The following is a 17228-nucleotide window of genomic DNA, read 5'->3' on the forward strand; positions in this document are numbered from 1 at the left end:
GCCATCTGGTACAGGCATCAGAGTTATGCCTTAGAGTCCAGTTGACACTTCCTGTCACGTGTTGGGACCATTCTTTTTGGGCCCAGAATCTTGTATTTCACAATCCTCTGCAACAAATGAAACAGATGAGAATTATAACTTATTAAAAGTATAAATATATTGATTTACCACCTAAGCCATATTTTTGTGCACATTATAATTTCAAGCAAATTGCTTCTTTTTTTCTCTAATGGCATAGAATGTGTCAAGATATGTTACTAAAACTTCTTTTAGAATTTTGGTTTTTTTAAAAAATCTTAATTTTTTTAAGAACACTGAAATGTCTGTGGGAAATGTTTCTTTATAATTTTGCCTCAAATGGGAAGACTTAAAAATTGTAGCAGGATCTGAACAAACATTATTTTGGATCGTTATTGTTAAGATATAGTAAACATTTATGTTTATAAGAATCGTCCTAGGATTTTCTTCCCTGTGATTGTTCCAAGGATTTTTTTGTGTGGACTAATCATACTTAATCACACAAAGTTAAGTGCTGTTAAGTAGATTATTTGCTTATTTTTTCTTTGGAAACATTTTGGTAACTTTTATGTGAAAATGAATATAAATACAATGGAAATACATTGTTTCAAGGAAATAAAGCTGAGATCGTTGCTACCAGATGCCTTGTTCCCTTTACCCAGAATGAGGACTAGTGAAGACATGAATAGACCATCTCCAGGAAGATGGTTAAAGAGGAATATTTGACAACATTGCTCCCTGAGTGCCAGAATGAACTGTATTAGCCTCCAAGATATTTAGGAACTCTGTCCCCGACACCAGTGTGGAGTAGGTTAGAAGGAAAAAAAGTTCATTCCTGGAAGGATTTTCAGTTGAAAGGGCTGCTAATCATCTTTTCTTTTCATGCTGGAATCTGGAATTATTCTCTGTCACTTTCTCAATCTCTCTTTACTCTTGCTCCCTTCTCTCTTTGTCTCCCTCTTGTACTTTGCAAGCTATTCTGCATTAAAGAAAGATGGCCAGAGACTTTCAACTTTGATGAAGAGAGGTGACGTAGTAGAAGCAAAGCCTGCCAGGCCAGTTACTGTATACAGTCTCTCCCTTCAGAAATTCCAGCCACCATTTTTCACACTAGGTAAGATGGAGAAATCGGAAATCATTTGTATTTACATGTGACTTTATTTTATATTTGGCTACTTTTCTGTAACTTTAGTGGATCCCGAGGATATTGGAAGTTTTTTTAAATTGGACTTTAAAGAAGGTTAGAATTTGTTAATAACTTTCTGACAACACATATGATAATACCTATGGCTATATAGGGGTTCAGAGTTGTCCTAAATCGTCTGAGTTTCTTATATTATCTTACTATAAAATTGTAAATAACATACTTTGGATCTCTATAGAGAAGAGTAGGTAAGGAATACCTATTTTCAAGATTTTGTATTTTCTATTTTATTGTCTTATGAATACTTGTTTCTCATTTTGGCTAGTACCTGATAGTTTACACTCAGTTTTTTTATTGACATTTATTTGTCCTTTTAAAACAATGCATTTTCAGTCTGTGAACAAGAAATTCTAAAAGTTGAGTGATTTTTCTGTTTGTCACCAGCAAATTACTGCTAAAGACCATGAAAATATAGGAATAATGGGTAATGCAGAAATGTATTCCTGGACATGTAGTAAAGTTTAATTCAAGTTAACAATTTGAATTTATCTATAATCCATACTTGAAATAAATTTAAAACCCAAAAAGTCTTTTTCTATTGTTTGAAAATTTTATGATCTCCTAGCTAAAGCCCTGAATGTGTAAGAGTTGTGAAGAATCAAAAGCTGTAGTTCTTCTTAATCTTCAGTCTCCCTGAAATTGATCCTGCTCCCTGAAATTGACGCTGCTCTTAATTTCATGGTGCATTCTGAATAGGATGACTTTTAGAAATAATTTCCCAAATCTTTTTTCCTAAACTTTGTTGCTCTTTTTTCTCCTTTTGACATTATTTAGTGTAAGTTCCTGTAGGTTGTGGGTTTTGTACAATTTTTTTAGGAAATCACTCCTTAAGTTTCCTGATTCTAAAATATTAGACAAACAATGAAACAAATATGCTATAAAGTATTTTACTATGTTCCATGAAAAAGCAACAGCTGTGTTGGCAAAGCAAATATTATCTATGAAAGTGAAAAAAAAAAAAACCAAACCTCAAATTTTTCCAGTTGCATTTGTTCATTGGCGTTTATAGTAGGCCACATTTGACTCTTTTCATCAAAGTCAAATATAGTGCAAGAATGTAGTGCACCTCCATTTGGTCCTAGTGCTCAGTTTTTAAATCTCAGCAGTGGCTCCCAACCTTGAGCTGATGGGGGAGAAGAGAAATTAAAATACCCAGGTGGGGAGTTTTGATTAATTCCCTCAAATAACTTTATTTGTATGCTAAGCTAGAAACAGGTGGAATGTAGTCTTTTTGTATGGAAATACAGTTCTTTTCAGGATGTCTTGTGGATGAATAAAAATAATCCAGAGCCTTGCTCTTAACCAATAAACTTGTATTATACTGGCTAAGCTAAGAAGATGTTTAGACATGCAGTCAGTAGTCAGTTCTGGTACACTGTGTAGATTTAAGTTATTTCACGATTTTTTTTAAGGAATATTTCCAAAAGGACATTTAAATATGCTGAGTTTTCTGTGTAATATATTACCCCAAACATAATTCCTGTCACTGAAAAGGGAATTTTTGTTTGTTTGTTGTATTTTTTGAGTATGCAAATCTGGAAATATTTAAAAAATCTACAGCTTATTATAGCAAGGCTGAGATATCTAACCATTTGAAACCTTTTAAATGAACAAGATGTGCAAATCTGAAAAAAATTTTTTAAGTCTGCAGCTCATGATAGCAAAGCTGAGATTTCTAACCATTTAAAACCTATTAAATGCACAAGGCTGAAGTATTAGAGTGCTATGACTTGCCATGTAATTTAAGACCTGCTCGTGAGTTTCTGCTATTTGCTTTCTCCACACTCTGACTTTTCAGTCTCACACACACATATGCTACTAGATGAATAATTTATGTTTTAGCACATAAATATTTTATCACTCGATTGTTTACATAGTGCATTTTTACATTTGTTTAGGGGCATCATTTCTATGTAAAGTGGATTTCATAGGAACTTAGCAATTTACCATGTCACTGTTAACATTCCAGATGTCGAATGTGGAGGAGGTTTTTATATCAGAAGCTTGGTCAGTGACATTGGCAAAGGTAAGCATAAAGATGAATTACGGATTACCGTTTAGAGAGTAATATTCCTTTTTGATGGGAAAAAGGAATTTTCCGTTTTTCATATCTCTGAGTACTGACTGGCCTTAGGAACTGTGCCAGTAATGAAGGCTGTGCTTTCAGCCTTAAAAGCATTCTAGGTTTATGGCAGACAATTAGCAGCATCCACAGCTGCAGTGAAATGCTTGTAATGGGAGAGAAGAGAAAAAGAGGAACAGAAAATGAAGATGTGAATAGTGAATCTAAGGACCAGCATTTTTTTTTCAAGCATAAAATGTTTTAACTCAAAGTAGGTACAAGAAGAAAAGATTACTCCTTTAAAAAAATTTTTTTTTTGTTGCTATACGTCAAATTTTTTAAAACAACCTAGAAGCCATCATCTTACTAACAACCGAGAAGTTGGAGATCTGGCCCTGCCATTGGCTGGTTGTGGTGACCTGGGACAGGCCTCATTACCTCATCTGCGAAGTGAGAGTAATAGTTACTCCAGGGGTTGCTTCATGGGTTACATGAGAAAAGTGAGTGCCAGTTCCTTCTAGACTTTAACCAGTTTATTAGATGAGCTATTAAATATTATTTGGCTACTTAATCATTTCTTAATCTCAAGGCTCCTGGTTATTATTTTGGATTTTTACAACTTTACATTTAGGGTCATTTTGAAAGGTTTGAACTGAGTCCCTCAGTCATTTGAAAAATGGTAAGACTATGAAATACTAAATCATTTATCATGCATTTTCTTTTTCCCTTTTGTTGCCACAGAACTCTCTTCCTGTGCCAATGTGCTAGAGCTGACGCGCACCAAACAGGGACCGTTCACCCTGGAGGAGCATGCCCTGCCCGAAGACAGATGGACGATTGATGACATCGCACAGTCTCTCGAGCAGTGCTCATCTCTTCTCCCAGCAGAGCTGGCACTTAAAAAATCAAAACCTGAGGAGTCTAATGAGCAAGTTTTGAGCTGTGAGTATATAACTCTGAATGAGACAAAGGGAGAAGATGATGTAATTAAGACACTTTAAGGCTGGCTTGGGATTGTTATCATTTCCTGGTTGACATTTGAATCCTGTGTGCAGAATGACAGGCTACGTGCAAAAGACAAATGATACCTCTGGGTTTTTTTCTTTTTTTGCATGAAGAAAAATGTCCATCATTGACGGTTTCTATGGTACACAATTTATCTGCCGTACATTATAAATAGCCCTCCAGTTGTCCATTTCTTGCTGTACTGTAGAATGTTGTCATGTTGTTAGATCGAATTCAGGAAAAGCAACTTTCTGATTTTGATCTCTCTTAAAAAGTCTTTTCCTATGAAAAAGTTGACCATATTTTCTAATCAGAGGGGGAAAACAATGAGCTACATATTTCTTTGGTGTCATGAAGTGAATGTATATTTGTTTCTTTGACTTTATTTTGGCTTCCTGGTGGCTCTGGTTATTGAAACTCCTTAACTATGTTTGAAAAAGCCATTATTTAGCTCTTACGTCTTAGAGAGTTTATGATTATTAAGAACATTTCTTTAATAATGTTATACTTATCTTGGTAATAGCTGTGTTTGTTTAGATCTTGGAAACTAATAAACTTTTATAATAAATATTTGTAACTGAACCAAATTATTGCTGCTACCACTAATGGAATGTAAAGAGAAGACTAAATGTTTAAATAAATTCACCTCTACTCTACCATTAGCATAGGACAGCTCCTATGGTTTATGTTTTGGCAGCTATGAGATGTTTTCCTGGTAATCAGTACAGTCGACCACCCCGTGCCAATATACTGAATAACCTAATTTTTAAAAATTAAGCTAAAGAATGTGTCTTCAATTAAAAACTTTTCTTTATTTTTTAGTCTTTATTTACACCTCTTTCTAGGTATCAAGCCCCTGGTATTTTGTTTGCAGTTTGCTTTTTCAAGTGATGTTTACAAACTTTGAGGCTTGCCCTGTATTTGCAGTTAATCCCATTTCTTTAAATGTTGAGAAACAGTTGTTCTCGAACATTTTCATTCAAATGGCATACTGACAGGTCCATGTCCCTCTTTACCATAGTTTTGAAAACAGTCACATTCCAAAAGAGTAAATTTCGTGTGTAATGAGTGCTTCATATTTTTGTTATGGGAAAGCAATATATAATGCAGCCAGTCTGTTTAAATCCCACTGCATTTATTCAAATAAATATAATTTCAAAGGGAAGAGTTGTTAAATTTTCATCAAATAAGAATTTTTAGATTTTTATGTATTGTCTTTCTTGCAAAGGTAGTTGTTACACAACCTCCAACCTCTAAATTTTAAATATGTACAGAAAAATGGTCGTATTTGTGGTGAACATAACATAAACTCAGTCTAAGAAGTTACATGCTTCAGTAGAGCACTTTCAGTGTATTGTCAACATTTTTAGAACGAAAATGTTAGAACTTTCTTAAGTGACAGAAAATTGTAAGGAAAAGAGCTAGTTATCATAATGCCTTAAATAAAACTTCAGACATACAAAGTGGTAAGCTGAAACTTTTACCAGTTTGTGGCTAGTGGCCTGCAGTTTGTGTTGCCAAAGCTGGCAGTGGTTGCCTCTTCCTGTTGGAATGGGACAGGGTCCAGTACGCCTTCACACGCTGCCTGATGAGGGATGGAAAGCGCCTGAAGCATCTTGGCTCTGTTCCTCAACTTACATTTTGGCGTGTATAATTTGCTAATGGTAAAGAGTGTAAATGTTTTGAAAAGACAAGTGACTTTCTGAAATGGTAGCCGATCCTTTTCTTTTATTGAAAACACTGAAGAAAATTTTGCCAAATGGAAAAATTACCCATAATCCTCACCACCTTGATACAGTGACTTCAGAACATTGATTTTGTATTACTGTTTTTTTAACTATTTTTTAATTTCATATTATTTGACTATTTGTATTTAGTTTTGATAATGATTATTTAATCTTTTTACTTGAGTTTATTTAAACCATTTCCCTATTGCTAAATTCTTAGGTTATTTTCAGTTTTATTAGGATAAGTTCCTGGAAGTGGAATTATTAAATGAAGTAATATAAACAGTTTTATGGTTCTTAATAAGTTTGCCTTATTGCTTTCCCAGAGAGTTGTAACATTTTACAGTGTTACCATTTGAGTATATCAGTTCACCAGAAGTTTACAGCTTTGGGTGGGGGGGTTATATATTACTGTTGCTAATTTAGTAAGTTATAAGAGTTCAAAATTGCTGATTTACCTTTGTGTGACTTTTTCATATACTTTGTCACTTATATAAATAAATGTCTTAATGGTTTCTTTATACATTTGTGTGAGTTATTTGTGCAGTAAATACTTGGTAGAAGTATTTTCATGGTCTGTTGTCTATTTTAGTTTCATTTTTCATTTTTACTGACTAAATTTGCTAATTTTAAGAATTCTTTTATAGTTGCCAGATTTATGAGTATGAAGAATTAAAATTTATTAAAAATTAAAAACATTATTAACTTTCATAAGCAGCTGTAACTGATCAAGATGCTCTAAAAAGTTTGACTCATCCATAAAACAAATTAGTTTTCTCCTGAGTCTGGTATTTAAGTACCAATTGCTTTGTTTTTTTCACTTTAGTCAAAATATTAAAGAAATATCTGTGCCTGTGTATTTCATGTCATAATAAAGTTGTCTTATTTGTAAGAAAACATGTGTTAGAAATTTCTGAAAATGCTTCCACCTGGAATATACAGATCATTTCATTTTGACATTTAATTTTTTTATATTTCTGGAAAATATTGTCTGAAAAGTCAACAGACTTGGCCATAGAATTATTTTATTATAATTTTAAGATCCATGATCATTAAAATAATATAGTTTTTCTCTGATAATTGAAAATTATAAAATTTGAATAAGAACTAAACTTAACACTTTCCTTTCCTAACTAGATCTTTTCTTCTTTAATACTTGAATTAATACCTATTCCAGATCCACCATCAGAAATTATTCATTGTACTACATAAGAAAAGAATGCTTTATATCAGGTCTTTAGTACATTTTCTGTCTCTCTGACCAGGTTGAAATTTGTATCAGACTTACCGTGGGCATTTAGACATTTAATTAGCTCTATTTCAAAGGAAGAAAGTAATTTACCTTATATGTTGATGCATATAACAGAAAAATTGTAATTCAAAAGCACTCTAAAATGTTGAAACATTTAAATAGAGGAATATGAAAAATATAAGTTTTATGGGTTGAAATGATTATAATGGTCTTGTAGTTAAATTGAAATAGGAAATTTATCTTGAAACTATTTCTTTAAGGCATATGTAGGCAGCAGTAGCCTGGCCTAATCATTTATTGAGTATCACTTGTTAAACACTTACTGCATGCAGTTGAATCCATAATCTCTTCATAGTTTCAACTTGAGTTAAATTCTCTTTGTGAACAGTAATATCTCTTATTGCTGTTATAAATGATGATACCAGTAGGAAAGTTGAAGTCAGAAATTACTATTTTGTTCCTCTTATCTGTAAGTAAACCTTAAACTGTAACATATTAAGATTATTTCCATCTCTACTATTAGCTTTTTGATTGAGGCAAATCACTTAATCTTTTTAGGCCTTAGTATTCTTATCTTTAAAACAAAGGAGACAGCTAGTCTATCTTTAAGAATTTTTGCAGCACTAACATAGGCTTCTAAGTATAGATGATTTGTGTTTATTCTGTTCAGAGCACATTCTTTTTGAGCCTGAACTTTCATGTTGTTCATCAATTTTGGAAAGTTCTCATCCTTTGTCTCTTTGAATATCACATCTGTTCCATCTAGCAGTCCTGTTAGATTTATGTCTTTCTATTTTATTCTGTGTCTAATTACTCTCATATTTTCCAGCTCTTATCTCAGTGCTTCTTCTTAGAGAATTTACAATTTTAATTTACTGTTTTGTTTTAATTTACTGTTTACCTGTATATTTATTTCAAAATTACTGTGACTTTTTAAAGTTTATAGAACATCAACTTTTTTTCAGAATCCCTATTTTGGTGTGTGTTGTCATATTCTTTCATCAGGTGTTTAAGTATATATCATATTTATATAGGTATCAGTAAAAGTTAATTATGTATATTTATAATTTTTACAGATATTTAATATCCATATAGAAAATTGCATGTATCATAAATGTATCACTCAATAAATTTTCATAAAGCAAACCTGTGTAACCAACAACTAAATTAAAATAACAGAAGGTTACTAATTCACTGGAGGTCCTCCAGAGAGTTCTTTCTGGTCACTAGCCCTCTAACCCCACCCCACTGCCAAGGGTAGCCACATCTAACATTACAGATTGTTATTTTGTTTGCTTTTGTGTTTTATATAAATGAACAGTGTATACTCTTTTATGTCTGGCTTCTTTTGCTCACAGTTACATTTGTGAGGTTCTTCCATCGTCTTATACAGTCATAAATCTTTCACATTATTGTTTAGTATTCCATTGTGTGACTATACCTACATTTATCCATTTTTCTGAATGATGGGCACTTGATTAGCTTTCAGATTTGAATATTTTTAGTATTCCATTATATCTCCCTATTGTTAATATTACCTCTTTAAAATTTTTTTATGTTTATGATACATGTCCTTATCACAGATTACCTTCAAATAGTATTATAACACCTCATATATATGGTAGAAATCTTACAAGAGTACATTTCCATATCTTCTATATTTTGGGCTATTTTCATACTTTTACATATATTATAAACTTTATAATATATTGGGTTTTTAAAATTGTTCTTTATCTTTACTTTGGTGCTTTAGACCAGGGATGACAGCTCTTGACACTACACATAAATGAATGGATGTAGTTATGTTTCATTAAAACTATATTTACCTTCATATTGTAGCTTGCTGACCCCTGACTGTTAGTTATCTTCTAAACACTTCTAAATCTAAAAAGGTTTTTAAAACTTTTATATTTATCTACATCCTGGTGTTTTTCATTTTTTAATGTAGATCTAAATTTCTATCTGGTATCATACTCCTTTCTGAATAATTTCCTTTAACATTTCTTATAACACAAGTCTGAGAGCACTGAATTTTCTTTACTCTTGTTTGTCTGAACAGTGTTTATTTTACCTTTTGTTTTGAATTACAGTTTTTCTGGATATATAAATCTAGATTCATTAACTTTTATTTCTTTCCATTCAGCACTTTTGTGTCATTCAATTATCTTCTGGCTTGTATAGTTTTCTGTAGCTACCTTCAAGGTTTTATCTTTGATTTGCAGCGGTTTGTCTCTGATGTGTCTAGGTATTTTTCTTTGCATTTATCCTTTTGAGGGCATCTGAATTTCTTGCATTTTTAGTTTATTTTCATCATCTCCAAATTAATGCATTGGTAAGGCTAAGACTTAGAGGCCAGATATCTTAAATCGTGGCTGTTCTTTTGGCCTGCCGAACTGGCTATATTATCTAAAGCTGTTGACTAGGTGATTTTATTCCATATTATTTAAGCATTTGCTGTTGTTTAGTCACTAAGTTGTGTCTGACTCTTTGCAGCCCCATGGACTGCAGCACACCATACTCCCCTGTCCTTTCTTGTCTCCTGGAGTTTGCTCAAACTCATGTTCATTGAGTCATTGATGCCATCCAACCAGCTCATCCTCTGTTGCCCGCTTCTCGTCCTGCCCTTAATCTTTCCCAGCATCAGGGTCAGTTGTATGTCAGTCTAAGTATACAATGCCTTTGCCTGGGACACAATATATGGCATACAAAAGAAGTCTTGAAGACATGGTTCAGGCCTTTAAGAAGCTTTCACCTTACTTCAAATAGGAACTCAAGAAATGTACAAACAGAAAATGAAGTAACACCACTGAGCTTCCCAGGTGGCTCAGTGGGAAGGCATCCGCCTCCCAATGCAGGAGACCGGGCTCCGATCCCCGGGTTGGGAAGATCCTCTGGAGAAAAAAATGGCAACCCACTCCAGTATCCTTGACTGGAAATTCCACGGGTAGAAGGGACTGGCATGCTACAATCCATGGGGTTACAAACAGACAGACACAACTGAGCATGCATGCATGCAGTGCCATAGGACAACACATAATTGTGTATCAGTGGGTGATATTGCCAAAAAGTGCTATTGATGTTTAATGAAGCTGTAATTAATTTCTGCAAACTCTTGCTGAGCTCCTACTGAAAACAGAGGAAGGAGAACATGGACGTTCAGTGACCAGGACTGCTGCCTCAAGAAGGAAGACCTGGGTTGGGCCTTGAACAGTAGATACTCTTCAAAGAGGAAACAAGTCGGATGGAGGGGAGGAGTTCTGGCAAAGACGGTGGTATACAAGGCACATTCCATCAGCAAAGAAGAGGATGGTCTGAGTGGATAGGAGAACTTGTGTATGGAAAAGCAAATTGTCATGATATCATTTGGAGACTTGAAAGGTAGAACTGAGTAAAACTTCAGAGGAGGGACTGGTTCATATGGAAGCTTTATTTTAAGGAGGTTTATCTAGCAGTGATGTCTGGCAGGAACTAAAGAGGTGGAAATGTTGTTTAATTGCTAAGTCATGTCCAACTCTTTTGAAACCCACGGACTGTAGCCTTCTAGGCACCTCTGCCCATGAGATTCCCTAGGCAAGACTACTGGAGTGTGTTGGCATTTCCTTCTCCAGCAGATCTTTTCGACCCAGGGATTGAACCTGTATCTCCTGCATTGGCAGGGGAATTCTTTACCAGTCAGCCACCAGGGAAGCCCAAAATAGGTAGAAATAGGCAGAAAGTCAGTTGAAACTGAGTCTAATGCAGTAATCCAGGACTGAGTCTGGATAATAAAAAGTCTGAACTAGAGCCTTCTCAGTTAATACATCTTTGAATGGACAGTTTAAAGAAAAAGAGATTTTATTCAGTGATGTATTAGATAATTGACAGCCAGAGAATTGGAGGAAAAATGATTAGCAATAGTCATCAAATAGATTTTCTTAAACCAGTCTGATTTTTTGCATGAGTGTGGCTCAGATGCTAATGAATCTGCCTGTAGTGCAGAAGACTCATGTTCAATCCTGGATCATAAAGATCCCCTGGAGAAGGGAATGGCCACCCACTTCAGTATTCTTGCCTGGAGAATCCCATGAACAGAGGAGCCTAGCAGGTTACAGTCCATGGGATGGCAAAGAGTTGGACATGACTGAGGGACTAACGTTTTCAAGCATTTTCTTAGGCATTGGGTAGTTGGTACAGTTGCCTCTGATAACGATGGCCATGAGTCATCATTATAAGAGCCATGATTACTTGTTCCTTTATAACAGCCATGAGTTCTGTGATCAAACAGTAAGCCTCCCGAAAAGAATTATTCCTTTTCGCTTCTCTTAAGTGTCTGGCATATAGTAGGTTTGTTGAATTTAATCTGTAGTTACGGGTTCCTAATTATTATTTGAGATATTAACTCATGCCCATCGTTGAAGCAAGGGGTCTGGAGTTGTTAGGTTTACCAAGCTCTGTTGCTTATCTTCAGCTATTCACTTTAAGAAAGTTAATTAACTTTCCTGAGCCCCAGTTTCCTCATATGTAAATTGAGGATATCAATGGTGACTATTTGATGAAATTATGAATTCCAAATTAGGTCATTTTTCAGGTAAAGTGTTTAGCATACTTCCCTAGAACTCAGTAAGTAGTAAACAGAAGCAAATGTCCTGTACCTGATTTACATGTAAGTGAAGGATAAACCTGAAATTCTCATGGCTTATGTAGTCCAGGTATATAAGACGCTTTATACGATTCTGTTTTGATGAGAAGAACTGGACTGAAAGAAAGAATTTCCTGATACCGGAGGTTATTAAATGGTACAACAGGCTATTGATACAAGTTGAAAAAGTCCTTAGCGAATGTCAGTGTTCACCTTTCCTATATTTCATGTACTGATATAGATAGATAAACACACACACATAAACACATATGCCATTAAAGTTATTAATAGTAAACCTTGGACTTCTGGTGGCACAGTGGATTGAAATCTGCCTGCCAATGCAGGGGACGTGGGTTCAATCCCTGGAAGATTGACGTGCCGCAGAGCAGCGGAGCCCGTGCGCCACAACCACTGAAGCCTGCATGCTCTAGGGCCCATGAGCGCAACTAATGAAGCCCGTGTTTGCAGGCAGCAAGCCGTAACTACTGACTCTGGGCGCCGTTGAAGCCCACGCACCCAGAACCTGTGCTCCACAAGAAGAGAAGCCACCGCAATGCGAAGCCCAGGCACTGCAGGTGGAGAGTCGCCTCTGCTCTCCGCAACTAAAGAAAGCCCGCTTGCAGCAACGAAGACCCAACACAGCTATAAATAAATCAGTTAACTTTAAAAAATCTTTTTAAAGAATGGTTAAGAAACAGTTTTCATTTACATCATCTCATTTGACCCTCCAGCAATCCTGTGAAGTAGGAAGAATGTTTTATCTGTTATTTAGGTGAAGGACTTGAAGTGGCACTGAGTGGTAAGTGACTTGCCAGAGTCGCATCGCTGGAGTGGCAGAGCTGGGTCTCCGTACTCTTTGGATTCCCAGATGCTGTTTGTATTACATCTGGAGGAAAGTGATCTGAAGCACAGATGTTTAGTGGGAGGAATGAAACACATGCTGCAATGCCAAAAAATAACTGGGAATAAAAGCAGAAAACAAGACATTTGTTCCTGTTATAATATGACAGAGAGCACGGCACTTGTGGTTTGGGATTGAATATTCGGTGGGGGGGGGAATGGGGAGCAGTTTAATTTGGGTGCAGACACTCTTGGAATACTGCATCTGGTTCTGGGCTACTCATCACCGAACTTATGGAAACCAGCTGGACGAGGTTCAAAGCAAAGCACCGAAATGATTAAGGGGCTGAGGGCATCAATGAATAAGGGAAGACTAGAATTAAATATGTATAGTTCAGTTAAGTAAAGACTAAGGGAAAAACCAGCTAACTATATACAAATACTCAAAATGTGTAGACATTAAAAAGGTAGATTAATTATTTAGCATGATACATGGATATAATATACAGTGATAGGATACAAATTTAAGCTGAGTATAAGGGGAAATTTCCTGATAATCCAAGAAAGCTCTGTGGCATACTCTTTCCCTAGAAAAGCAAAAGAAATTGCAAGGCTGCTTCTAAAACTTTTCTGTGTTCCAGATACTAGATGGTTTTAAAGACTGATCATTAATTTGGTCAGGTGTGATAGTGAATTTGGTCAGTGTGTTTATATAAGAAAATGCCCTTTTTTTTTGGCTGTGGCATGTGGGATCTTAGTTCTCTGATGAGGGATCAAACCTGTGCCCACTGCATTGGAAGCTCAGAGGCTTAACCACTGGACAGCCAGGGAAGTCCCTAGAAAGTATGTTTTAGAGTTACTCTGACATATAGGGATAGAACAGCATAATGTAAGAGATTTGCTTAACAATACTACACAAAAGAAAGGAAGGAGGAATGGAGGAAGAAAAGAAGGGAGGGAAAGAAAAAAAAGGAAGTTAAAGAGGGGGAAAGAAAAAGTATGAAAAGGATAAATGAAGCAAGAGCGGCTGATGTTGGTAATGTTGAATCTGAAGGAAAGTCATATGTGAGTTTGTTTTATATATATTTGAAAACTTTCATAATAAAAAAAATCTGTGTTTCCCTGAACAAAACTCAGTAGTATTTTATTAATCCCTGTCCTCCCTGAATACAAAACCTTATACCGACGACATACACAGAGACTTCTGCTTGACCAGGGCCTCTGCTCCCCATCTTGCTCTGGGAGGTGGATTGGGCTGGGTTGAAGGACTCTTTGTAAAACTGCGGAGGGAAATCCAGGACAATTCTTAGAATTGTAGGCTTCTAGTGGTGGCTTCAGCAGGTTGAATTTCTACAGTGAGAGTGCAGAGAGCAGGGTTGTAGAACCGTGAATGACCTCTCTTGCGCTCCTGTCCGATATTCATGTAAAGTACTGGCCATTGATCAGAGAAGCAGGTGCCTTCAGAATAGCCATATCCTATTCTCTTGAATGAAGAACCTCATTTGTAGACTCTGTAAAGCAAGCAGAGGGGTAACTCATAAGGTGAATGATTTAAAAACCCAGCAAACATCTATGAAACTGAAGTTTGTTAGTTTTTCTTTTTTTTTAAGATTTAAAAAAACCAACTGCTCTGCGTTTGCCTCTCAGAGCAGGTCTCAGCTTACCTTGAAGGTGAATGTTTAGGGCGGGAGATTTAGGTCACGTTTGAAATGTATGTCCCAACTCTGCTGTTTTGTTATTTAGAGGAATATAAATATTTTATCTGAATTTCACTGATGGCAATCAAGCATGAACACAGAGCCAGCATTTGAGGATCTGTCATGTCTGAATTTCTCCAGAATGCACAACTAGGCCAGCAAATGGTAGTTGGAGTGAGATTGATTCCAGCTCAGTGTAAGAGTGGATCCTGTAGCCATTGGAGCTCTCTGGACATGTAGCAGAAGCTCAGTGGTGGACAACTTTGGTTGAATCTCATGTCTAGACATCCTTTCTCCAGGCCCAGCATCATTCTATTAGCTCACGCCCTTGTCACCTCTTACCTGGGCTATGCAGCTGCCACAATTAGACCTCTTCACCACTGGCCTCTTCCTATGCTACTATACTCCACTTTGCCTCCAGAGTGGCTGTTTTGTAACACAACCGATCATGTCATTTCTCTGTTTAAACTCTTAGGAAACACGCTCAGCAATTTTTCAAGTCTCAAAGCGTATAGTTCATGAATACTCAGTCGCTCAGTCATGTCTGACTCTGTGTGTCTCCATGAACTGTAGCCCACCAGGCTCCTCTATCCAAGAATACTGGAGTGGGTTGCCATTTCCTACTTCAAGGGGACCTTCTGACCCAGGGATCAAACCCACGTCTCTTGCATCTCCTGCATTGGCAGGCAGATTCTTTACCACTGCACCACTCAGGAAAGCCCAAGTGTATAGTAATAAAGTCTTTTTTCATGACCCAGTCAGAATCAATCCATCCTCATCTCATTTGCCATGGTACCTCATATACATTCATTACCATACTTAGCACCCCATTTAAATCAAGTCTTTATTTACTTGTCTTCCCTATGAGACTGAGGGCAATTACTGTTTTCATCATATTTCCTCAGTGCCTGGCACATTGTAGGCACTCAATATCATCAAATAAGCCCTGGGAGCCATTATATTCCGAGCATAGGAAGACAGTAAGCACTCAACAACTTTGAATAAAGTGAGATGGCATTCATTCAGCCCTTATTTGTTGACCAGAGATCTAGCTGATCTCTAACCTTTAGACTCTCCGTGGTCCTTGAATGGGGAAGCATTTCCCCGCATTTCTGTGTTTTAGGGACAGGAAGATGAGTAATGCAGTGAATGATACAGTCGGGAAATATTTATTCCTCTACCCTAAGCTGTCTTTCAGCTTTCAGATTCTATAAAAGAAACAAGACGACATACAGCTTATTCTAATTTGTCGTAGCATTGTTTATTTGTTTCCTTTTTAAGGAGGAGGTGGAATTGGATTGTTTGTTTGGTTTCTTCCTCAATAAGCAGCATCTTAATATAACTAGTCTGGACATCTGTCCCATTTTCAAAAATTACAAGTTTCGATCATTGCTAAATTGTACAGATCCCAATCTGTCTGCTCTGCATATATTTGCATTTATAAAAGCAGAAGCAGGCTAAGAGTCTTTCTAATGCAATCCCCTAAATGCATGAAGTATTAGATTGCTTTTCCCCATTGGTTTGTGCATTGCTAAGGGCTTAAAAGGATCATTGATTTGAATTATTTAATGTGTACAGCAGGTTGAGTTTCTTTTTTTTTTTAAGGACCTTAAGGGACATTGCCTTAGTTTTTTAATGTTAAATCTCATTTTTCTTTGAAAATAAGAAGCTGTATTCACGTAAGCTTCCAAAATGCCAAATTTTCACTGTGTTTTTAAACCATCTAAGAAATCTCTGATTCTAGTGAAACGTTGCTGCTGAAAATTGAGCTGAAATTGCTAGGCTGAAAATATAGTTATAACTACATTTATTCTAATGTTGTATGATTTTTCCTTTTTTGAATCTGATGCAGATGAAATAAAAGAGAGAGATCATTTCTCTAATAAAAAGCCATCCTGGATTTTTGTTGTTGTTTTTGAAATTTAAGCTGGTTTTGACTTAAATTCTGTAACCACAGTCCTAGACTTTAAATGTTGAACATTTTTACTGTGTAATTTAAGTTTGTGTTCCTACTGTTTTTTGACGCTTTGCTCTGTCCCCGTGGAAAGGCAGTTGTGCCGTGTCTGCACAATTTGTGATGGAAACATCTGGGTGAATGGATTTATTTCAGTTTGTGTTCTCTTCAGAAAGCTTGCTCAAAATAGACTTGTTTGTGATGTCTAGTGTGACTTCCTAAAACAAAGCAAAAAGTCTTATTTAATCCATCTGTCAGGACAATGCACAAATGAAAACAATGGAAACCTCATTCACATAAGGCAGTCACGTGATGTAAAAAGTTTAGGTAATAATTGATAGGGTGACCAAATAATTTATTATCTCAACCCAGATGCTTGTGAGACATGGGATTCCTAATAATAATTGAGACATTATTGATCTACAACAGGTCTAAACGGATTATCCAGGACAACCAGACGCCACTGTCACCCTAACTACTTGCCACGGCTGCTAAAAGTCTCACTTACCATGGTATATGGCAAGTTCTTCCGGGAATTCTGGTAAGTCACTGATGTAGCTCTGTGTCAAGGAGCACAATGGTAGGCTCTAATAGATCAATCAGTACAACACTTCCCTGAATGTGTAGGAGGTAAAAGACATTTTAGGGCAGGAGACACAGCAACTGGGACTTGACAAAAGCTTTAACGTTGCCTAACGATAAACCTGCCAGAGCTGATAGTAAATTGTTACCATATTACACGCCTAAACATCTTTCTTAATAAATCAAATATATTTAGCATTCGTAAGAGGGCACAGAAATTGAAAGCCTACAGTGGAAAGTTGAGATTTGGGTTACCTGTGCCTTTGATT

At 36.1% G+C, this 17228-nt stretch overlaps 1 protein-coding gene across 8 annotated transcripts in view; it reads left to right on the forward strand.

Annotated features, from left to right (window-relative positions):
• Positions 1–17228, forward strand: part of TRUB1 (TruB pseudouridine synthase family member 1) — a 94836-nt gene that overhangs the window by 24305 nt on the left and 53303 nt on the right. For 7 of the 8 annotated variants that reach the window (XR_011488640.1, XR_011488641.1, XM_070470250.1 and 4 more), the window contains 4 exons: positions 993–1132; positions 3192–3248; positions 4026–4226; positions 16807–16918. Coding sequence is in view for 6 of the 8 variants with exons in the window: in XM_070470250.1 (XP_070326351.1) it covers positions 993–1132; positions 3192–3248; positions 4026–4226; positions 16807–16918 (510 nt within the window). In the remaining 2 variants the exon portion in view is untranslated. Of the gene's footprint in view, positions 1–992; positions 1133–3191; positions 3249–4025; positions 6538–16806; positions 16919–17228 lie in introns of those variants that run through there. The other variant, XM_020900720.2, reaches the window with a different exon arrangement.

The sequence above is a fragment of the Odocoileus virginianus genome, chromosome 7 (assembly GCF_023699985.2).
Source record: "Odocoileus virginianus isolate 20LAN1187 ecotype Illinois chromosome 7, Ovbor_1.2, whole genome shotgun sequence".
Classification (NCBI taxonomy): Eukaryota; Metazoa; Chordata; class Mammalia; order Artiodactyla; family Cervidae; genus Odocoileus; species Odocoileus virginianus.